The sequence below is a fragment of the Mytilus californianus genome, unplaced genomic scaffold, assembly GCF_021869535.1.
Source record: "Mytilus californianus isolate M0D057914Y unplaced genomic scaffold, xbMytCali1.0.p SCAF_9, whole genome shotgun sequence".
Taxonomy (NCBI): domain Eukaryota; kingdom Metazoa; phylum Mollusca; class Bivalvia; order Mytilida; family Mytilidae; genus Mytilus; species Mytilus californianus.
In genome coordinates, this window is record NW_026262745.1 from 85679705 (window position 1) to 85702050 (window position 22346).

General features: G+C 32.6%; 1 protein-coding gene across 1 annotated transcript in view; it reads right to left on the reverse strand.

Annotated features, from left to right (window-relative positions):
• Positions 1-12376: 12376 nt before the first annotated feature.
• Positions 12377-22346, reverse strand: part of LOC127716273 (ATP-binding cassette sub-family E member 1-like) — a 51245-nt gene continuing 41275 nt past the window's right edge. The window contains exons 15-16 of the mRNA XM_052222434.1: positions 21542-21653; positions 12377-15090 (exon numbers count right to left, since the gene is read on the reverse strand). Coding sequence (XP_052078394.1) covers positions 15043-15090; positions 21542-21653 — 160 coding nt within the window. The 3' untranslated portion in view covers positions 12377-15042. The remainder of the gene's footprint in view (positions 15091-21541; positions 21654-22346) is intronic.

The following is a 22346-nucleotide window of genomic DNA, read 5'->3' on the forward strand; positions in this document are numbered from 1 at the left end:
ATACATGTATACTTAATATACCTGTCCAAATCCGGAGCCTGTTTTTTGTTTGCGTATTATCGTGTCTGTTTTTCGTTTTGTTTTTTGTATAAAAATATTGCCATTGATTTATATCTTGTACAACACTGGTCACTCGCGGCATTTCATAATAATCGAATTATCCTGCGACTGATATGATTATATAATATTTGGTAAACTATGCTTGCCAAAGAGAACTTTTCAATACACATGGGCGTTGAATGTTGAGTCTTATCAACGCGAGCTAAATAACATCAAATCATATATATATATATGTCTCTGGCATGGCTACCGGAATAAATTTATTGCCAAGGGTATTGTGAGGTGACATAACCAGGTATTCAAGCGATTTCCTGTCGGACTTAAAAAACTCTTATTACACAATTACGTAATGCAGGTTCATGCATATCTTCACTGCTGACCGTATAGATCAGTGTACACGGCAGGTAATTTGGAACTATCAGGTGTAATATACATCTTGCACGGTCGTAGCGCACCCCTAAAGGAATTGAGGCAAAGGGGGTCTGGGACGAAAATAAAATCGTTATATTGAACTGTTAACTTGCTTTTTCCTGCCAGGAAACTAAAGGAACGGTTGGTACATTTATAATAAGAAATAACATGAAATTATGTGTTTATTTCTAACTACTAAGTCTATCACCATCAATTGCAGTTCGTTCCAAGGTTTTCAGCCGCCGTAAACATAATAAGATCTTTCACAAGATAGTGGGTCAACGACAGAATAAGAAGAATTTCTAATACAATAAAAACTTAGTATATAAGTCTCTGTCATCAAGATTTATTGTTTCTTGAAGACTTCCTACATCATCTCGCATTGGTATTATCTTGTTTCACTTGTGACTAATCTATCGTATCCTTGTGGCTAATCTATCGTATCCAGTTTTTACCCATCTTACAAGAAAATAAAGTTACAAATAAAATTGAGAATGGAAATTGGGAATGTGTCAAAGAGGGGTGCGTCTAAACACTGCTAAGGAGTCCTTAGTGCACTAAGGACTTTTGATATGCCACTAAGGACTAGATATGGTGCTATTACATGTAATGTCTTTTCATATTATTGTAGATATTGATATTTAATGCATACATTTCAAGTTTTATAGAAAAATAATCACAAATAAATGAGTTATTCAACATTGTTTAGACACGTGTCTGTTTTTCTTTGATATGCCGAAAATCAATGAACCGTTAGACACGTGTCAAATTACATAACTGATTACACGGGAATCCTGCTATCTGTTGAGTATAATCGACAATATTGGAAAAGTTGGATACTAATAAATGAATATTTTTTTCAGATTATATTTCAGTGATCAATTTTGATTTCACATCGCACTGAATAAGTTGTTAAAATTTTATTCATGTTGTTTTTTTTCAGATTCTCAAGAGTATTTTGTAATTATTTCTTGTAAATAATAGATTTGTTTCCAGAGCAATATATCTAAATTTATATTCATATATGAAGACGTTAAGCAATGTATTACTGGACAAAAACGAATTCAAAATGATAATAAATTTTTACTACATGCAACCAATATGAGAAAGAAGATGTGGTATGATTGGCGATGAGACAACTCTTCACAAGAGACAAAATGACACAGAAATTAATAACTATAAGTCACCGTACGGCCTTCAACAATGAGTAAAGCACATACAACATAGTCATTATTTCATACAATATCTTAAACAGACAATTTGGTTAAAAAAAATACAAATCGGATTTCCTTCTGACATACTTGTTCTTCTTAAAGCAAAATAGATTTAAAGAAATTATTTTTGAAAATATTTCTGTTAGTTTTTTCAAGGATTTGTATAGTAATATACTATACAAATCCTTGGGTTTTTTTTTTCATTTTTACACGTGATACATTTAGGTATAAAGTATTCAAATTATCTTGTATTACAAAAAATGATTATTTTCACATCATGAAAAAGAATATTTTCACATCATGAAAAAGCATATTTTCAAGGCATTCGTACTGTGGAACATTTAAAAAAAACATTTGTCTCCTTCATATATTTGAAAATGAAACTTCAAAGTTCGATAATGATATTTAAACTTCTTATACTTTGAGAAAAAAACAAATGTCGAACAATTACAAAAAAAAAATAAGTACGGTATGAAGCCTTTGTAAACAGCTATCAAACTAGTTGAAAACTAGTGGTTTTGAATAACCCCAAGGACGTCACATGATTTTTTTTTCAATTCAATCGTAATTCGTACTAAGTATGAAGCAGTAATAGGAAATGGAAAAGCAAATACCAGGTTTTGATATTTTTTTCAGAATTTACTCATAAATTTTAATGAAACACGCATCTTTGTCGGAATTAAAATTAAAACAAAAAACTTATAAATATATCTATTCCTTTTGTCTTGATATCTCTAAATATTACTTCCAGTCTCTTACATAAACATTTAACAAGCTGACCACACTCTTAACTTATTAGTTGGCGCACATCAAAGTCGTGCATAAATGGCAAATAACTTTGTCGAGAAAGAAATAAAAAATAAATAAAATTATTGTCCTTTTTATCATTGCAAATAAGAACAACATATTTAATTATAAATTATTAAGCATTAATCTTTTCGATACAATTGTTAATTACTTAAAATAAAAAGATTATGATTGTTTATTCAGTTGTTAAGTTATATGGCACGTGTCAATCGGTTCACTGATTTTCGGCATATTAAAGAAAAATGGGCACGTGCTTAAACAATGCTTAATAACTCGTTTATTTGTGATTATTTTTCTATTAAACTTTTTATTTATGCATTAAATATCAATCTCTAACTTAATATGGAAAAATAATACATGTAACAGCACCCAATCTAGTCCTTAGTGGCATAGTATACGTCCTTGGTGCACTAAGGACTCCTTAGCAGTGTTTAGACGTACCGGTCAAAGAGACAACAAAACGAACAAAGAGCAGAAAAAAACCGAAGGCCACCAATGAGTCTTCAACACAGCGAGAAAATCCCGCACCCGGAGGCGGGCTTCAGCTGGCCTCTAATCAAAAATGTGTACTAGTTCAGTGAAAATGGACGTCATACTCAACTCTAAAACATATAAATGAGCTAAAATTAAAAAAAACATACAAGACTAACAAAGGCCAGAGGCTCCTGACTTGGGACAGGCGCAAAATTGTGGCGGGGTTAAACATGTTTTGTGAGACTTCAACCCCCTATACTTCTAGCCAATGTAGAATAAACAAACACACACTGAATCCGATAAATCTTTTAAACAATCTTAGTTAACTCTGGAAAATCGAATTTTTATTGCAACCTTGAGGAGTGTAAAATGCAAGAACGAGATTTAAATGAAACTGTTGATTCATGAATATGAATTTGAGTTCTAAAAGGGCTAGAGATACATGTATGAAGGAATTTGCAGAGACGTTGATATTCGATATTCTATAGCGTTGGGGCGATGACTTTCTGTTAATTTTAACCTTCTGGTCAATGTGATAAAAATTATTTGAAGTAAATGTTTATAAAAGACTACCTGTATGTGGTTTGCAAGAATAAATTAGCAATTGAGTAATAAATTGAATAAGAGATGATTTAGTTTTCTGAACAAAATATGTGAGTCTTCTAAGTAAGATAAAACTGAGAATGGAAATGGGGAATGTGTCAAAGAGACAACAACCCGACCATAGAGCAGACAACAGCCGAAGGCAGAAGATGTATGTCGCCTGCCATCTCATTTTTTAGCAGAACTGGCAAAGTCTATGCTTTTGGTTTTGGTATGTTAACCCATAAAGATCACTTAGATCAAAAGTAACTATAGCAAGTGCACAACTGCATGTCCTTTAGCAAATGCTGTTTAATTTTGTTAGAATTTCGTTCATCCGTTTTAAAGGAGATTCGGATCAACAAAGTGTGACGCGGACGAATCAGCGACAGAAGAGATGTCTATGTCGCTATATGTACAGCTTCGTTGTCAGTATGCATAACACACGCTGTATTCAAAAGCGCAAACTACGACAGCTTTGTAACAAATCATTTAATTCAATGTTTAGATCAGTATTCCTCATATAGGTGATCTTCTCAAAAACATTTTTTTTTCAATTTCTCAGGCCTGATTAAAATAATATCTGCTTCCTTCTGTCTGTCAGGCAATCGTGTAAGAAATAAAATATCCCCTTCCTGCATTTTGGTGAATTTCCCAAAGGAAGTAGATTACACATATGAAGGCGAATTAAGTAAACATTTGAGGTTTCAAACTTGTTCTATATATTCAAAAGGTAGGTTGCAATTGCCTGTGTACAAGTTAATTCAGATTAAACGTTTCCTTAATATGAAAGTCTTCAAATCTGTTTCATTTTCTTTAAAAAATAGATACAAGTAAGGAATTTGAAGAATAATTTCCAAACAGTCGTACAAAACGAAATCCATAAATGTCTTCATTTCACACAACAAATTCGTCAAATGTATGTCAACTTTTTTAAAACATCTAATCAGTTCACGTACTGCACAACTTTTTAATGAGAGCAAATTGTCTAATGTGTGGATAAAGCTCTAATCGTTGCCGCCGAATGGAAAAGCACTGTGATAAATGATAATGGTGTATTGCTTGAACCTCGCATATTGATAATTTAAAATGCCAAATTTTGCAGAAAATAGATGTTTCTCAAGTTTGATCGTCGTTTTAAAAGTGAGGCGTTTGCCTCATTTGCCTCCATTACGCTACGGCCTTGTCTTGTTTGTCTTAAGTCCGACAGTGATCGATACACGAGACATTACTAAACTCATACATGTATAAAATATAGTCAATTTTACTATATACCACTTGTTCATGAATAACATTTCTGTTGCTGGTGTAATGAATGATATTTACGAAAATCTAAATAAATCCAACTACAGATTTGATGAAGTAAAGATCTATTTAGATATTTTTCAATGGTAAAATATGGAAAATGTAAGTATGAACTCGTTGTCAATAATTATGGACAATTTGAAACGTATAAATATTTCTAGTATATCACAAAAATGTACACAATTGTCGATCATTGGTTTAAACAGATAGAAAGTTACGGAACTAGAGATGGTCACACTTTAAAATATGTATACTGAAAATAAGACAGAAACCTCAAGAACCGATCTGATTTAAATTCAGATCTATCTTTTACTTGCTTTGCTTCTTCGAAGTTATGAACTTAAAAAAATATTTTTTTACTTCAATAAACGATGTCTTTGATCACCGCTTCAGCCTTGTGTGACCTCGACCTAGAGTTATATTTTGCATACATCTGAAGCACTGAGGGAGGGGGGAGGGTAACTTCCTATTATTGGGCATACAGGGATGTGCCAAAAATATGGGTCCTAATTTTGCGAGATTTTATATAAAAATGCATTTACGTTTCAATGATAACTGTATATTGATTTGCAGTATGATCTACATGTATATCATATATAAATATGCGTTTGAAAATCTTACATTATTAATGGTCAATTATTATATTAAATTTAATCAATTCATAAAAACTTAAGGGTAGCTTTATGAATTATGAGTGATGATATAGATTAAGTTCTTAAATAAGAATGGGTCATATTTTAAATAATGTATATAAGTATAGGTCATTCTTTCTTATATATTTATAACTATAGGTACTGAATTTCAGTGAATGTTATATTAAAATGAGTACGTTTTTTGAGGCCAAAATGGCACACCCCTACCAAAACAATATCGAAGTTAACCCCACCCCGCGGAAGTGATCTGAAGTCATTTTCCCTCTTCTTATGCCCCACCTAGGGCATTATGTTTTTCGGTCTGTGCGTCCGCCTGTCCCGCTTCAGGTTAAAGTTTTTGCGGGTCAATGTAGTTTTTGATGAAGTTGAAGTCCAATCAACTTGAAACTTAGTACACATGTTCCCTATGATATGATCTTTCTAATTTTAAAGCCAAACTAGAGTTTACAATTTTAGAAACTGACGAAATTACCAACTGAAGATTCTTCTAATAAAATTTATCAATTACCCTTGTTGGACATGATATCACTACGACACTAGATAAACTCATCATAGATACCAAGATTAAAAATGTGTACGCCAGACGCGCGTTTCATCTACAAAATACTAAACAGTAATGCTCGAATTAAAACAGTTAAAAAGGCCAAATAAAGTACGAAGTTGAAGAGCATTGAGGACTCACAATTCCGAAAGTTTTGCAAAATAAAGCTAAGATAGAGAATGTAAAAGCTAAGATAGAGAGAATGTAACAAAATTTTTGACTTCCATAATTAGCAAAACACAGGTCGTTTTGGTGGAATTATATAAGTTGAAACATAGGTATACAATTTTTCTCCACTAAGGATTCCTGATTGAATTTGAAAACAATTTTTTGACACTGAAAATGTTGTAAGGATGGCAAAAAACAAAAAATCATCTGTTCAGAAAATAACTCCTATATAAAGGAGTCAATTGACAATTTTAGTCATGACGATTGCGACTTATTTGTAGATCTTTTTTTTAGCTGAACACTTTTGCCGCGAACAATTTCTAACTATCATAGTTTCTAAAAAAATAAACAAACAAGAAGCTCTAAAGAGCCTGTGTTGCTCAATTTTTGCATCTTCAACAACGGCCACTTTTTCGCATAAATCATCATGAATAACTTTATAAGGAGTTAACTGACAGTTTCAGCCATGTTGAAATATACGTAGATCTTGTCTTGCTGATCATTTTTGCTTTTAAAGTTTCTATCTACATTTGTATCTATTATACTTTCATGATAATGGGCAAGTCTAAGATTTACAAAAATGATAAACATCATTAAGGGAGAATAACTCCAATAAAGAGTCGACTGAAGATTTCAGCCATGATGGCTCTTTTGTAGATCTTATCTTGCTGATCAAGTTTGCTATTTAAAGTTTCCATATATCTATTAATGTTTTTAAAAGATTAGGCGAAAACACAAAAAACGGGAAAAACGTCATTAGGGCAATAACTCCAATAAGCAGTCGTCGTGAGATTTCGGTCATGTTGACTTATTTATAGATCTTGACTTGTTGATCATTTAACTTTTAAAGTGTCTATCTATCTATAATAATTGTAGTTTTCAAGATATAAGGCCAAAACGCAAAAATGGTCAAAATCGTCATTAAAGGTCAATAACTCTAATTAGAAGTTGTCTATTTCGACCATGTTAATTGACCTATTTGTGGATCTTGTTTTACTGATCAGTTTTCCTAGATAAAGTTTCTTTCTTTCTATTATGGTTTTCAAAATAATGGATAAAAATGGAAAAAAAGTATTTTAAAAATTGACTTTTACGGGCAATAAGCCGTTTGACAGTTTGGCTTCAATGGCCAGCAGGTATATCTCAATATTCTGAACATTTTTTGCCATGCAATCGGACACATTTGTTAAATTAGATACCCCTATATTGTTTGTGCAAAGTTTGGTTAAATTTGACCCGGTAGTTTCAGAGAAGACGTTTTGTCAAGTTAACGACGATGAGCAATACAGATGCCAAGTGTTGACTTATTTGTAATCTTAATTGATTAAACATTTTTATTATTAAAAGATTCTCCATCTAGAAGGTAAAAGTGACCCAAAAATTAACCAAAATTAGAACTTGATCTGTGTTTTTTGGTAAGAAGCATTGTGCATAAGTTTGATAGCATTTGGTTGAGGCAAATTAAAGTTAGAGATCAGAAACTAAATTTGGGACGTACGGATGGACGCATGTACAGACGGACTTTATACCCCCTTCTCTGCGTTGGGGCCATAAAAATGCTCAAAGGGCAAACAACTGATAATTTTGGTAGTTTTAACTCATTTTAGCTCACCTGGCCCAATGGGCCAAGTGAGCTTTTCTCATCACTTGGCGTTCGTCGTCGTCCGTTAACTTTTACCAAAATCTTCTCCTCTGAAACTACTGGGCCAAATTTAACCAAACTTGGCCACAATCATTATTTGGGTATCTAGTTTTAAAAATGTGTCCGACGACCCGCCTACCAACCAACATGGCCGCCATGGCTAAAAATAGAACATAGGGGTAAAATGCAGTTTTTGGCCTATATCTCTGAAACTTAAGCATTTAGAGCAAATCTGACATGAGGTAAAAATGTTCATCATCTACCTGCCCTGAAATTTTCAGACGAATCAGACAACCCGTTGTTGGGTTGCTGCCCCTGAATTGGTAATTTTAAGGAAATTTTGCAGTTTTTTGTTATTATCTTGAATATTATTATAGATAGAGATAAACTGTAAACAGCAATAATGTTCAGCAAAGTAAGATCTACAAATAAGTCAACATGACCAAAATTGTAAATTGACCCCTTATGGAGTTATTGCCCTTTATAGTCAATTTTTAACAATTTTTCGTAAATTTTTGTAATCTTTTACAAAATTCTTCCCCTCTGAAACTCTTTGCCAAGTTTAATCACACTTGGCAACAATCTTCATTGGGGTATCTAATTTAAAAAAATATGTCTGAAGACCTCTCCTGCCAACCAAGATGGCCAACATGGCAAAAAATAGAACATAGGGGGTAAAATGCAAGTTTTGTCTATTATTTTGAAAACCATTATAAAGAGAGAAAATCCGACATGAACAAAAATGTTCAGGATGTTGAGCTCTACCAATTATCCATACATGTCAAAACTGTCAAACGACTTCTTATAGGATTTATTGCCCTTAAATGACAAATTTTACCATTTTTTTCATTTTTGCCTTTATCTTGAAAACTATGATAGATACAGAGAAACTTTAAGATGACCAGCAAGACAAGTTCTACAAATAGGTCAACATGGTCGAAATCGTCAATCGACTCCTTATTAGAGTTATAGCCATTTGATGATGATTTTGACCATTTTTTTTGCGTTTTTGCCTTATATCTTAAACTATAATAGACAGATAGAAACTTAGCTAGGCAAAATTGATCAGCAAAACGAGTTATTGCCCTTTAAAGAACATTTTCACCTTTTTTTTTGCGTTTTGTCATATATGATAGAAAATTATAATAGATAAAGATACACTTTAAATCACAAAAATTATCAGCAAGTCAAGATCTACTAACAAGTCAAATTTTGCCGATATACTTAAGTAGACTGTGACTCTTTACAAGAGTGATTGCCCTTAAATGAGGATTTTTTTTATCCTCTTTTGTGTTTTGAGCAAAAACTAAAGAAGATAGAGAGAAACTAAACAGGCTAAATGATCAGCAATACAAGATCAACAAAACAGATTTTTGTCATGACTTCTATTCTTGTCTACAATGTTGGAGAATTTCCTTTGTTGAAAATGCACATAGACCAAGGTGAGCGACACAGGCTCTTTAGAGCCTCTAGTTAGATCTTAATGCTCGTCATTTTTATTATTTTAAGTCTCTCTTTAACTGTTTTTGAAGATTGTCAACATACAATGCAAAATTTGCTTAAATTGAACATTCAGTACAAGATAGACATCACACTGCTGATGATGTATACCCGACTGTTTTGCTCTTAACCGATTTGGTTTTTAAGATTTAAACCAATAACTTAAATTAGCTAACAACATGAATAATAGATATTTCAGGGGCAATAAATGGGTTGTTGGACTTTTCTAAAAATTCCATAGGAGATAGAACTGCTGAAACATTAAACCTTCACCAGCTTTAGTTTTTGAGATGTACTATATTACACCCCTATTCTATTTTTAGTAAGAGGCCATGTTTGTTGGCTCAAATTCCTGGATACAATTTTAAACTAGATAGCCTAAGAAGCATTCACATAAAGTTTGGTAACATTTGGCCCAGTAGTGTAGGAAATTTAAAAAAAAAATGTTTTAAAGTTTAATATAACAAATGCCAAGTGATGGGAAAATGTCAAATGGTCTTTTAGAGGGCAATAACATCAAAATGGATTGATTGATTGTTGGTTGCTTAAAATCCAGTGGCAAATATTTCATGCATGTTTAGGAGGATCACATCAAAATGGATTGTCCAACTCTTCTAAAAAATCTTACAGCAGATACACCTCCACCTCCTGATTTTTTCCCCAGATGTCAGTTTTGCTCTTAGTTTTTTTGGGATACAACTCAATAACTGTAGTCATACTCGAGCCTTATTTTTAGTAACAATGCTTGATGGATCAAATCCTCAAACTGTACACCCAATAGAAAATTCAGGCAAACTTGGTAACATATGACCAATTTATTTTCGAGAAGAATTTTTTTAAAGTATACATCGACACAATGGCAAGTGATTGCAATCACTCATATGGCCCTTTAGGCCAGGTGAGCTATAATTGACACCTATCTTTATTCAAGAAAGCCTGCAACAGCCATGTTTTGCATACAATCAAAATGGTTTGAAGACCCTCAATGTAGATCTTTCAGATTGGCTAATTCAGACTTCAAAAATAAATAGATGGAGGGTACAACATGTGTGTATGTCAAATCAGCAGCCTAATTGGAAAAAGTCAGCAAACCAGTACACAATGCATTCAATCTACAAGTTATCATTATACATTAATGTACCAAAGATTAGTTCCAGATCTGCAGACATTACAATAACAAGTCAAGATTCATAATTCCACAAAAATAGTCAATCAACTGTTGAGAAACACAAACTTGATCTGTAAATAGTCATTTTACACTAATGTAATGCAAATCAAATAAATATTTGAAGGAATTACTGAAAAAATTTTGGACAACTGTTTGATATTGAAAAGGACCTACATGGGTAACACTATATGCCCCCATCACATAGTGGCTTTGGCATAAAAATGTGACTTCCATCTGGCCCCAATGGCTAATTACATGTCATAGAAGCCAGTAGACAGAACAATGGTATTATGCAGAGGCTGGAAAAAAATCTCATTAAATACCAAGAAATATAACAAGAGTGCACACGCTGAAATGTCTCGCCTGTTTTACTGACCATTGTATTTATGTTGAAAGTCTTAAAGATACTGGTTTTACTACAAGTATCACATAAACTTAACATTTTTAAAGATCCATGACAACGAGGTCAATGTCAGATAAAAACTGTCACACAGACAGGTACACCTTACAATTATTCCATACACCAAATATAGTTGACCCATTGCTCATGGTAATTGAAAAACAGACCAAAACACAAAAACTTAACATTGACCAATGAACCATTAAAATGAGGTCAAGGTTAGATGACACCCACTAGACAGACATGTACACCTTACAATCATTCCATACACCAAATATAGTTGACCTATTGCATACAGTACTTGAAAAACAGACCAAAACACCAAAAAATAACAATGACCAATGAACCATGAAAATGAGGTCAAGGTCAGATAAAACCCGTCAGTCTGATATGTACCCCTTACAATCATTCCATACACCAAATATAGTTGACCTGCTGCTTGTAGTATCTGAGAAACAGACCTAATCACGCAACTTTAACCTTGATCACTGATCCATGAATTGAGGTTGAGGTCAGGTTAACCCTGTCTGACTGACATGTAAACATTGCAAGGAACCCATATACCAAACAAAAAACTAATTTTTTTTCAAGCAGTCACTGAACCATGAAAATGAGGTCAAGGACCGCTGATAGTAATACCTATGTCTCGCATACTGCCACTTTTGTTGCAGGCCAGACAATACCCAACATATCAAATTTAAAGAATTGTTTCACAAACTACAGGTCCTTTTTGAAAAGATCATGGCAAAAAGAATGAAGAAAATGAATAGCTCATGAAAATGTTCTATCTGGCTTTTAAGCCTTAGTCACACATCAGGAATTTAACTACTGACCTTACATTCCAGGTTAAATTTGTCTTAATTCCAATCATGATCATGTGATTCTAACGTTTGATTTTGCCATTTGATCAGGGACTCTCCCTTTTGAAATTTTCTTGAAGTTCATTATTTTGGTAACTTTACTTTTAAGCTGGAAAATATGTAAAAACATTTATTTTATCACAACAATCAGATATTGTTATGGGAGTGTCCTGTTCATCACATTCTCAATCCAATTCTGATCAAATTTGTATCTTTCTCATGGTAATAAAAATGATCGAAATTGTGCCGACATCATCTCTATTCTCCTGAATATGGTCCAACAGAGATCCACTAGTGATGCAGGACATTGTAAAGATTTTGTTCCGATACAGTAGAATCTGTCCCAACATGTCAGGATTGTAATCAGACTAGACAAAATCGACAGAGTTTCTCTAATATTAGAGGACACACCTAACTGTCAGAAGTACTTGGCTGACCGTTTCTGACCATTCCCAATCATTATATATAATTATGACTCTGTCACGTAACTGTACCACTGTGTTCATACAAAGACATTCCAGATCATTAACAAATGGGAGCCATAATGGTCTATGTGAGTACTCCACATTAGGGTGGAAATATAATACAAACTAACATTGTAACTATCATTTATTGTTTTTGAACCAATATGTATGCACTTTATTTTTTTACAGGTATATGGTTCAAATTTTTCAACAATTGAAAAAAAGATCTAGTTTCAAAAAAACAATTCAGTTGCAGCAATCAAAGGAAGAAAAATTGCAATTTTTTTTTAATTTTCTGTAATTCTGTTAAAATGTAGAAAGTTAATTTAGAGTGTTATCTTTGTGATTTTTTTTGTCAGTTGTGTGCATTCTACATGTTCTATAAATTGTTTCCTCTTGAGCACTCACAAAAAGATACTGTAACATTAATTAAACCTCATTATTTGAATTGTATTTCTTTCTATTTTATATTGAAACATTGCTATTTAGTATTTCTACTTTCAATGTCATCCGTAACTGCAGAATTTTCATAAATAAATTTTCAGGGGTTTTACTCCAAAAGTAATGGTACCGCTGAAACAGTACCATAAATTTGCTCTGTATGATATAAATTTTCTCCAAAGGGTGTGAAATTATTTCAGCAGTTCATAAATCATTTATACATTGCTCGGATAAAAAAACATCACTTAGATAAGAATATAATTAAATTCAAGTCAAGTTAATTCTTATACCTATTTCATTCCTTAAACATAATTGAAAATCTGTGAAACAATCTGTCAGAATAAGATATAATGTTAATATTTAGTACAAATCATTTGTATTTAGCACCAATTGTATTATTACATGTGCAACAAACAAATTACTTCATGTTCTTTTACAACCATAATGGCCATTTTTTTCAAATTTTTTAAAGATTAGCACTAGAAAGTATTTTCCAACTTCAGTTCTGTACATGTATTGTTCTCTTGTTAAAAGAAAGAGAAATAAACAAATCATGTAATTTAAATCATCAGGAATTTTATTCCATAATCCTATAATTCATGTCTAAGGTCATTTTGAAATGTAAATAGTTTCCTATGAAATCTATTAAAGTTTTGAGTAAAGAACATTTTACAGCCAAGTTTAAAAAATGCAAATAAATAATTAACAATGTATAAAAATCAGTCAATTTATCCTGCAACAGGTTACAATCCTGTCCAGACTTCTATCACAGTAGTCAAAATAGCTGTCAACACCACTTACAATCATATTACAATGTTACTTTAATACAAGTGTACAGAATCAAGTTTTGTTTGTATCCTTTAAGTATCAAGTTGTGTACAGAAAGTTTATAAATGATTTGTATATTCCAAATGGATTTGAGTTGTAGAACATCAACAAAATACTGTTCCCTTTTTTTTTACACAGTATGAACAATGGATTATAGTGAACATGATCAGTCTTCGATAAATCACAGATACTTAATTTAAAAGGAACTTGAAACATTTGAAATTAAGAGGTACCCTTGATTTTGAAATTTTCCATCCGTCAGAAGCAATCTTAATGCAATCCTAGCCAGAGTAGGACAAAAGCCCCTCATTTTAATTGAAGAATTTAGAAATTCATGTAGTAAATATTTTGAGTTCTCAAATTAACATTTACTTGACTTAACATCTTAAAATATTTTTTTAATTTCATTTCATTGCTTTAATTACATGTATTTTGTTGCAGCGATTGCAAAAGAAAATTATTTGTTTATTGTTACTATGATTAGTTAATCCATTAAGTAAAACTATCTGTGGTCTAGCAATCAACATCCATCATGCCATTAGATGTTATTGGAAATCTTCCCATCGCACTTCACCATGAAATAAGGAAATACTAAAAGAACCCCCTCCAAAATTATTTAAAATTACCATTTTTATATACTTCATAGTTTCAAGGATGATATGTATTATGAAAGAGGGTCTTTTTTCCTAGACACTAATATATTGACTTCTGTAATTTGTATGAGAGCAAAATATATAAATGACATAAAATCTGTATCATGAAGATTGTAAGTTTGATATTGTGGTATTAATGCTGGTCTTCAGATGTATAATGACCTATTTGACCAACTTTTCTTTAAGAACCATTAAATCAATATTTAGGTTATGATGTTGTATGTGTTTTGAAATGAAAGGGGATTAAAAAAAACTGATGTGTACACATGTGGTTAATGCAGATAAAATATAGTTCACCCCAGATAAAAAAAAACACCAATTTTAAAGCCTTCAGTTTGTATATAAAAAAATATAATGATCAAATAATGAACTGAGAAATGCTACTAGATATCACTGTTGATGTCCAACTTTTTTACAATATTAATGACAATGCTAAAAACATATATTTCAGCATATCAAATTAGGGAAAGATTGATAATTCTAACATGTAGTAAAAATACACAATTTCAAGTAACAGATTTCAAAAAGCCTGAAAGCATTAACAACCTATAATATCATGGTCATGACTAATTTTGCTATTCAAAGCAAATCCCCTTTATCCAAAAATCATTTCTTCATTTACATAATACTAATTCCACCAAAATAACTTCAGCATTCCTCATTATTTTAAATCTATCACATGATCATATACAAAATTGATAATTGACAGCTATTTTTCCCTTGAGCGGCAAAAGGTCTTCTATATATAGCTCAATAACATGCATAGAGGTAAAAGTTTGCTTCATGCTCCAATTGGTCTTGTCATAACACCACCAGTTTGCCGCGGACAGCCCATTCAGGAAGAATTATTTGTATTGTTGTTAAAACAATTTCAGTCCTCGAGGAAGAAAAAGTTCCCAGTCTTCTTCTGTTCTGAATCCTGAAATGGAGGACCAAGAATGTTTAGCTATTTTGTCAATCAATTCAAATATATAAAATAAAATACTTTGCATGTACAAATTCCTTTCAAGATATAATTCCCAGTAGTTACATTGTATTCAGTAAGGATCATAACAACAGGGGTAAATAAAATGCTCCGCAGGGCGCAGCTTGATACGACCGCAGAGGTAGACCCCTGAACAGTTGCGGCAAGTATGGACACAACATTCAAGCTTGATACAGCTCTGAATTTGGATTGTGATTAAATATTTGACACAGCATAGGTTACTGACACAGAATGAATGTGGTCTAAGAACTTAAAAATTTTATAATTGGACATTCACCTATTATGGTCCTATATCCAAAATCTAAATACATGGTTAGATTCAGCATATCAAAGAACCCCAAGAATTCAATTTTTGATGAAATCAAACAAAGTTTAATTTAGGACCCTTTTGACCTCAATGTGGACAAAGTTGATAACGGGGCCCAAAAATCAAAAATCTAAATACATGGTTAGATTCAGCATATCAAAGAACCCCATATATTCAATTTTTGTTGAAATCAAACAAAGTTTAATTTTGGACCCCGATTTGGACCAACTTGAAAACTGGGCCCATAATCAAAAATCTAAATATATGTTTAGATTCAGCATATCAAAGAACCCTAAGAGTTCAATTTTTGTTAAAATCAAACTTAGTTTAATTTTGGACCCTTTGGACCTTAATGTAGACCAATTTAAAAACGGGGCCCTAAATCCAAAAACGGAACCAAAAATTAAGAATCTAAATACACGGTTAGATTCGGCATATCAAAGAACCCCAATAATTCAATTTTTGATGAAATCAAACAAAGTTTAATTTTGGACCCTTTGGACCTCAATGTGGACCAATTTAAAAACGGGGCCCAAAATTCAAAAACTTAATACACGGTCAGATTCAGCACATTAAAGAACCCCAAGAATTCAAGAATAAAACCCCACTGAAATTGGTCAAGAAATAAGCAATTTATACAAAGTATCTTCTTTTGCACAATACTGTGCAATTGAATATTTCTTGCTATTGCGCAATACTGTACAGTTGACAATTTCTTGCTATTGCGCAATATTGTGCTATTGGATATTTCTTGCTATTGCGCAATACTGTGCACTTGAAGATTTCTTGCTATTGCGCAATACTGTGCAATGGAAGATTTCTTGCTATTGTGCAATACTGTGCAATTGAAAATTTCTTGCTATTGCACAATACTTATTATATAATAATTTACACATCCTGTTTGGTGTGTATCTCCTACCATATCATTATTATTTGCTTTTAAATATAAATCAGAAATAACCAACTTAAAATGGAAAATTTTAAAAGAAAAAAAAAGGAAAAAAAGAAAAGAAATGAAAAAAAAAAATCCCCCCCCCCAAATTTTTTGAAACCCCTTATGATTCATCACCCCCAAACTCAATCCCAGCCTTCCCTTTGTGGTATGGAACCTTGCAGTACAATTTCAGAGAGATCCATACACTTGAACACAAGTTATTGTCCTGAAACTAGAAAAATGCTTGTTTTTTTCCCCTTTTAGGCCCCCTTATTCCTAAAATTTTGAGGCAATTACCCCCAATATCAATCCCAGCCTTCCCTTTTTGGTATGGTACCTTGCAGTACAATTTCAGAGAGATCCATACACTTGAACACAAGTAATTGTCTGGAAACTAGAAAAATGCTATTTTTGGCCCCTTTTTGGCCCCTAATTCCTAAACGTTTTGGGCAATTACCCCCAAACTCAATTCCAGCTTTCCCTTTGTGATATGGAACCTTGTAGTTCAATTTCAGAAAGATCCATACACTTACACACAAGTTATTGTCATGAAACTAAAAAAATGCTTGTTTTTTGCCCCTTTTTTGGCCCCTAATTCCTAAAATTTTGAGGCAATTACCCCCAAAATCAATCCCAGCATTCCCTTTGTGATATGAAAACTTGTGGTACAATGTCAGAGAGATCCATACACTAACACACAAGTTATGTCTGGAAGTTACAATAAAATGCTTCGCTGGGCGCAGCTTGATACGACCGCAGAGGTCGAACCCTGAACAGTTGGGGCAAGTATGGACACAACATTCAAGCTTGATACAGCTCTGAATTTGGATTGTGATTAAATATTTGACACAGCATAGGTTTCTGACACAGAAAGAATGTGGTCTAAGAACTTCAATTTTTTTTAATTTACCTATTATGGTCCAATGTCCAAAATCAAAATACATGGTTAGATTCAGCATATCAAAGAACCCCATATATTCAATTTTTGTTGAAATCAAACAAAGTTTAATTTTGGACCCCAACTTGGACAAACTTGAAAACTGGTCCAATAATCAAAAATCTAAACACATGTTTAGATTCAGCATATCAAAGTACCCCAAGAATTCAATTTTTGTTAAAATCAAACTAAGTTTAATTTTGGACCCTTTGGACCTTAATGTAGACCAATTTAAAAAACGGGACCCAAAATTAAAAATCTAAAAACACAGTTAGATTTGGCATATCAAAGAACCCCAATAATTCAATTTTTGATGAAATCAAACAAAGAATAATTTTGGACCCTTTTGACCTCAATATGAACCAATTTGATAGCAGGCCCACAAAATAAAAAATCTAAATACATGGTAAGATTCAGCATATCAAAGAACCCCATATATTCAATTTTTGTTGAAATCAAACAAAGTTTAATTTTGGACCCCAATTTGGACCAACTTGAAAACTGGGCCAAAAATCTAAAATCTAAATACATGTTTAGATTCAGCATATCAAAGAACCCCATATATTCAATTTTTGTTGAAATCAAACAAAGTTTAATTTTGGACCCATATTTGGACCAACTTGAAAACTGGTCCCATAATCAAAAATCTAAACACGTTTAGATTCAGCATATCAAAGAACCCCAAAAATTCAATTTTTGTTAAAATCAAACTAAGTTTAATTTTGGACCCTTTGGACCTTAATGTAGACCAATTTAAAAAACGGGACCCAAAATTAAAAATCTAAATACACGGTTAGATTTGGCATATCAAAGAACCCCAATAATTAAATTTTTGATGAAATCAAACAAAGTTTAATTTTGGACCCTTTTGACCTCAATATGAACCAATTTGATAGCGGGCCCACAAATAAAAAATCTAAATACATGGTAAGATTCAGCATATCAAAGAACCCCATATATTCAATTTTTGTTGAAATCAAACTAAGTTTAATTTTGGACCCCAATTTGGACCAACTTGAAAACTGGGCCAAAAATCTAAAATCTAAATACATGTTTAGATTCAGCATATCAAAGAACCCCATATATTCAATTTTTGTTGAAATCAAACAAAGTTTAATTTTGGACCCCAACTTGGACCAACTTGAAAACTGGGCCCATAATCAAAAATCTAAACACATGTTTAGATTCAGCATATCAAAGAACCCCAAGAATTCAATTTTTGTTAAAATCAAACTAAGTTTAATTTTGGACCCTTTGGACCTTAATGTAGACCAATTTAAAAACGGGACCCAAAACTAAAAATCTAAATACACGGTTAGATTTGGCATATCAAAGAACCCCAATAATTCAATTTTTGATGAAATCAAACAAAGTTTAATTTTGGACCCTTTTGACCTCAATATGAACCAATTTGATAGCGGGTCCACAAATAAAAAATCTAAATACATGGTTAGATTCAGCATATCAAAGAACCCCAATAATTCAATTTTTGATGAAATCAAACAAAGTTTAATTTTGGACCCTTTGGACCTCAATGTGGACCAATTTAAAAACGGGGCCCAAAATCCAAAAACTTAATACACGGTTAGATTCAGCATATTAAAGAACCCCAAGAATTCAAGAATAAAACCCCATTGAAATTGATCAAGAAATAAGCAATTTATACGAAGTATCTTCTTTTGCACAATACTGTGCAATTGAATATTTCTTGCTATTGTGCAATACTGTACAATTGACAATTTCTTGCTATTGCGCAATATTGTGCTATTGGATATTTCTTGCTATTGCGCAATACTGTGCAATTGAAGATTTCTTGCTATTGCGCAATACTGTGCAATTGAAGATTTCTTGCAATTGTGCAATACTGTGCAATTGAAAATTTCTTGCTATTGCACAATACTTATTATATAATAATTTACACATCCTGTTTGGTGTGTATCTCCTACCATATCATTATTATTTGCTTTTAAATATTAATCAGAAATAATGGAAAATTTTAAAAGAAAAAAAAAAGGAAAAAAAGAAGAAAAAAAATCCCCCCCCCCCAAATTTTTTGAACCCCCTTATGATTCATCACCCCCAAACTCAATCCCAGCCTTCCCTTTGTGGTATGGTACCTTGCAGTACAATTTCAGAGAGATCCATACACTTGAACACAAGTTATTGTCTGAAAACTAGAAAAATGCTTATTTTTGGCCCCTTTTTGGCCCCCAATTCCTAAACGTTTCGGGCAATTACCCCCAAACTCAATTCCAGCTTTCCCTTTGTGATATGGAACCTTGTAGTACAATTTCAGAAATATCCAAACACTTACACACAAGTTATTGTCATGAAACTAGAAAAATGCTTGTTTTTTGCCCCTTTTTTGGCCCCTAATTCCTAAAATTTTGAGGCAATTACCCCTAAAATCAATTACAGCCTTCCCTTTGTGATATGGAACCTTGTGGTACAATGTCAGAGAGATCCATACACTTACACACAAGTTATTGTCTGGAAGTTACAAAAATGCTTATTTTTTGGCCCCTTTTTGGCCCCTAATTCCTTAACTGTTGGTACCATGACCCCCAAAATCAATCCCCACCTTCCTTTCGTGGTATTGAACCTTATGGTAAAATTTCATGGAGATCCATTCACTTAAACTAAAGTTAGAGTGCGAAAACCAATGTGTCTTCGGACGACGCCGACGACGACGACGACAACGACGACGACGACGACGACGACGACGACGCCAACGTCATACCAATATACGACCAAAAAATTTTCAATTTTTGCGGTCGTATAAAAATGCTTATTTTTGGCCCCTAATTCCTTAACTGTTGGTACCATAACCCCCAAAATCAATCCCAACCTGCCTTTTGTGGTATTGAACCTTATGGTAAAATTTCACGGAGATCCATTCACTTAAACTAAAGTTAGAGTGCGAAAACCAATGTGTCTTCGGACGACGCCGGACAACGCCGACGACGACGCCAACGTCATACCAATATACGACCAAAAATTTTTTAATTTTTGCGGTCGTATAAAAACCACAAAGCACTAGAGGAAAAATACCCATGATCATTTGCAACATTTTCACCTGATAGCAATGACCAAACAAGACAGCAATTATCAAAGTTATGTAGTGATGGCATCAGTTTAGACTGAAAACAACCATGACTGAGTTTTGTTCAACATTGACTGATCTATTTGATGAAGAGCTATTCCATCAGGATGTTTTTTAATTTGATTTATGCAAAAGAATATATGTCGACAATGTTGTGATTTTGAAACTCCCTTCATACCCTCTCACATCCATTTTAATGGAATACACATTTTATTGAACATTTAGCTCTTTAGAAGCAAATCAACATTATTTATGCAAATGATGCAGGCTTAAAATGATTGATTGCTGCTTAACAACCAGCAGAAAATATTTCTTGCACATTCAGGACAATAACACGTTGATGTGTCAAGAAAATACCCTCTTTTTACTAGCAAGAAATGTTGAGACAAGTTTTAAATTGGTAGATCATAAGGGAAGTTTTCTGTCAAATAATTACATCATTTTCGGGAAAATATTTCAACAGAAATAGTTTATTCAGCTTCCGAATTTAATCATCTGTAATTATGAAATACTTCAACAGTGGAAATTTATAAATATTTCGTGAAATCCAATTTGTCGCTTGCAAGTTGGGATACATGGCCGCCAATTTTTTTGTGGGACCCATACAAATCAATGCTGCTATCAATTCTTTTCTTTCCAGCTTGTCTGTAGAACATGCCATGCAATTTTTGTCATATCTGCAATCATTTCCCTTGACAAGCCTTTAGAAATCATCTTTCAATACCAAAATAAACTTGTCAATTCTCTGAAATAACTGACCTGAATATGTATGAAATCCCTACCAACTTTGCAAATAAGATTACTTTTTATAACATTCAATAAATAATGCCCCATGTATTTTTTTCATTTTTTGCTCTGTAGGTTTTCAGAGTCCAGCTGGGCAGCAGTTACAATTTCTGTATAACTGAAAAGCGTAATTTAGCCTTGGTAACATAATGCTTTCACAAACAACGATTTCCACTTAAAAAACCCAAACTACCCTAAACATCTATCAATCAATAACTCAAACAATGTTTACCTAAGAATTAAGTAAAACCACAACTGAAGATCTGTATTTGAATAATACACTTTCAACTGTATTTTCAAGTTCAGTATATATTTTACCTTGACTGAGTGGCGCTTGTTGATTCTTGGTCTGAAGTTGTTGGGATCTCTTCTGAAGGTGATTTCTAAAGACCTCAAAAACTTATTCATTCCATTGAGTAAGGATGATGGTCTGTAATATTCAAACACAAAAATAAATTCAACAATTATTCGTACTATCGTATTACCTTTGCTATTCAGGACTCATAACATATTTCATTTACTTTGCAAAAGGATCTTCTATTACTGCTTACCCTGGTCTCAATCCATTTGAAAATTATGAGATTCCATCAGGTTTTTTCTCTTGATTCGAATTTCAAAATAGATATTAAAGCTTTAAACATCAGTACACTATTGCAGTAAATTTTGGATTGATTAAAGAACATTAATATATACCTGTAATACTTAAGAAATTAAGAAATTGAAGCATTCAATCTAACATTTATGTGCCTGTCCCAAATCAGGAGCCTGTATTTCAGTGGTTATGGCATATTTGTTTTATGAATTGTATAGTTATAAATTAGGCTTTAAGTTTTCTTGTTTGAATTGTTTCACATTTTTCATGTTGGGGTTTTTTATAGCACACTATACAGTATAGATTTTTCTCATTGTTGAAGGCCAAAAAACAGTGACCTATAATTGCTTATATCTTCTTCATTTGAACTCTGGTAGATTGTTCACTGTAGTTGACTCATTAGCAATCATATCACATCTCATTTTTTATCCTTTCATATTTACCATATAATTGCTAGATAAAACTCTAATCTACACATACTGGATGGGTTCCAACATGCCCAATGTAAAAAAAAAAAAGTGTCCAAATAGT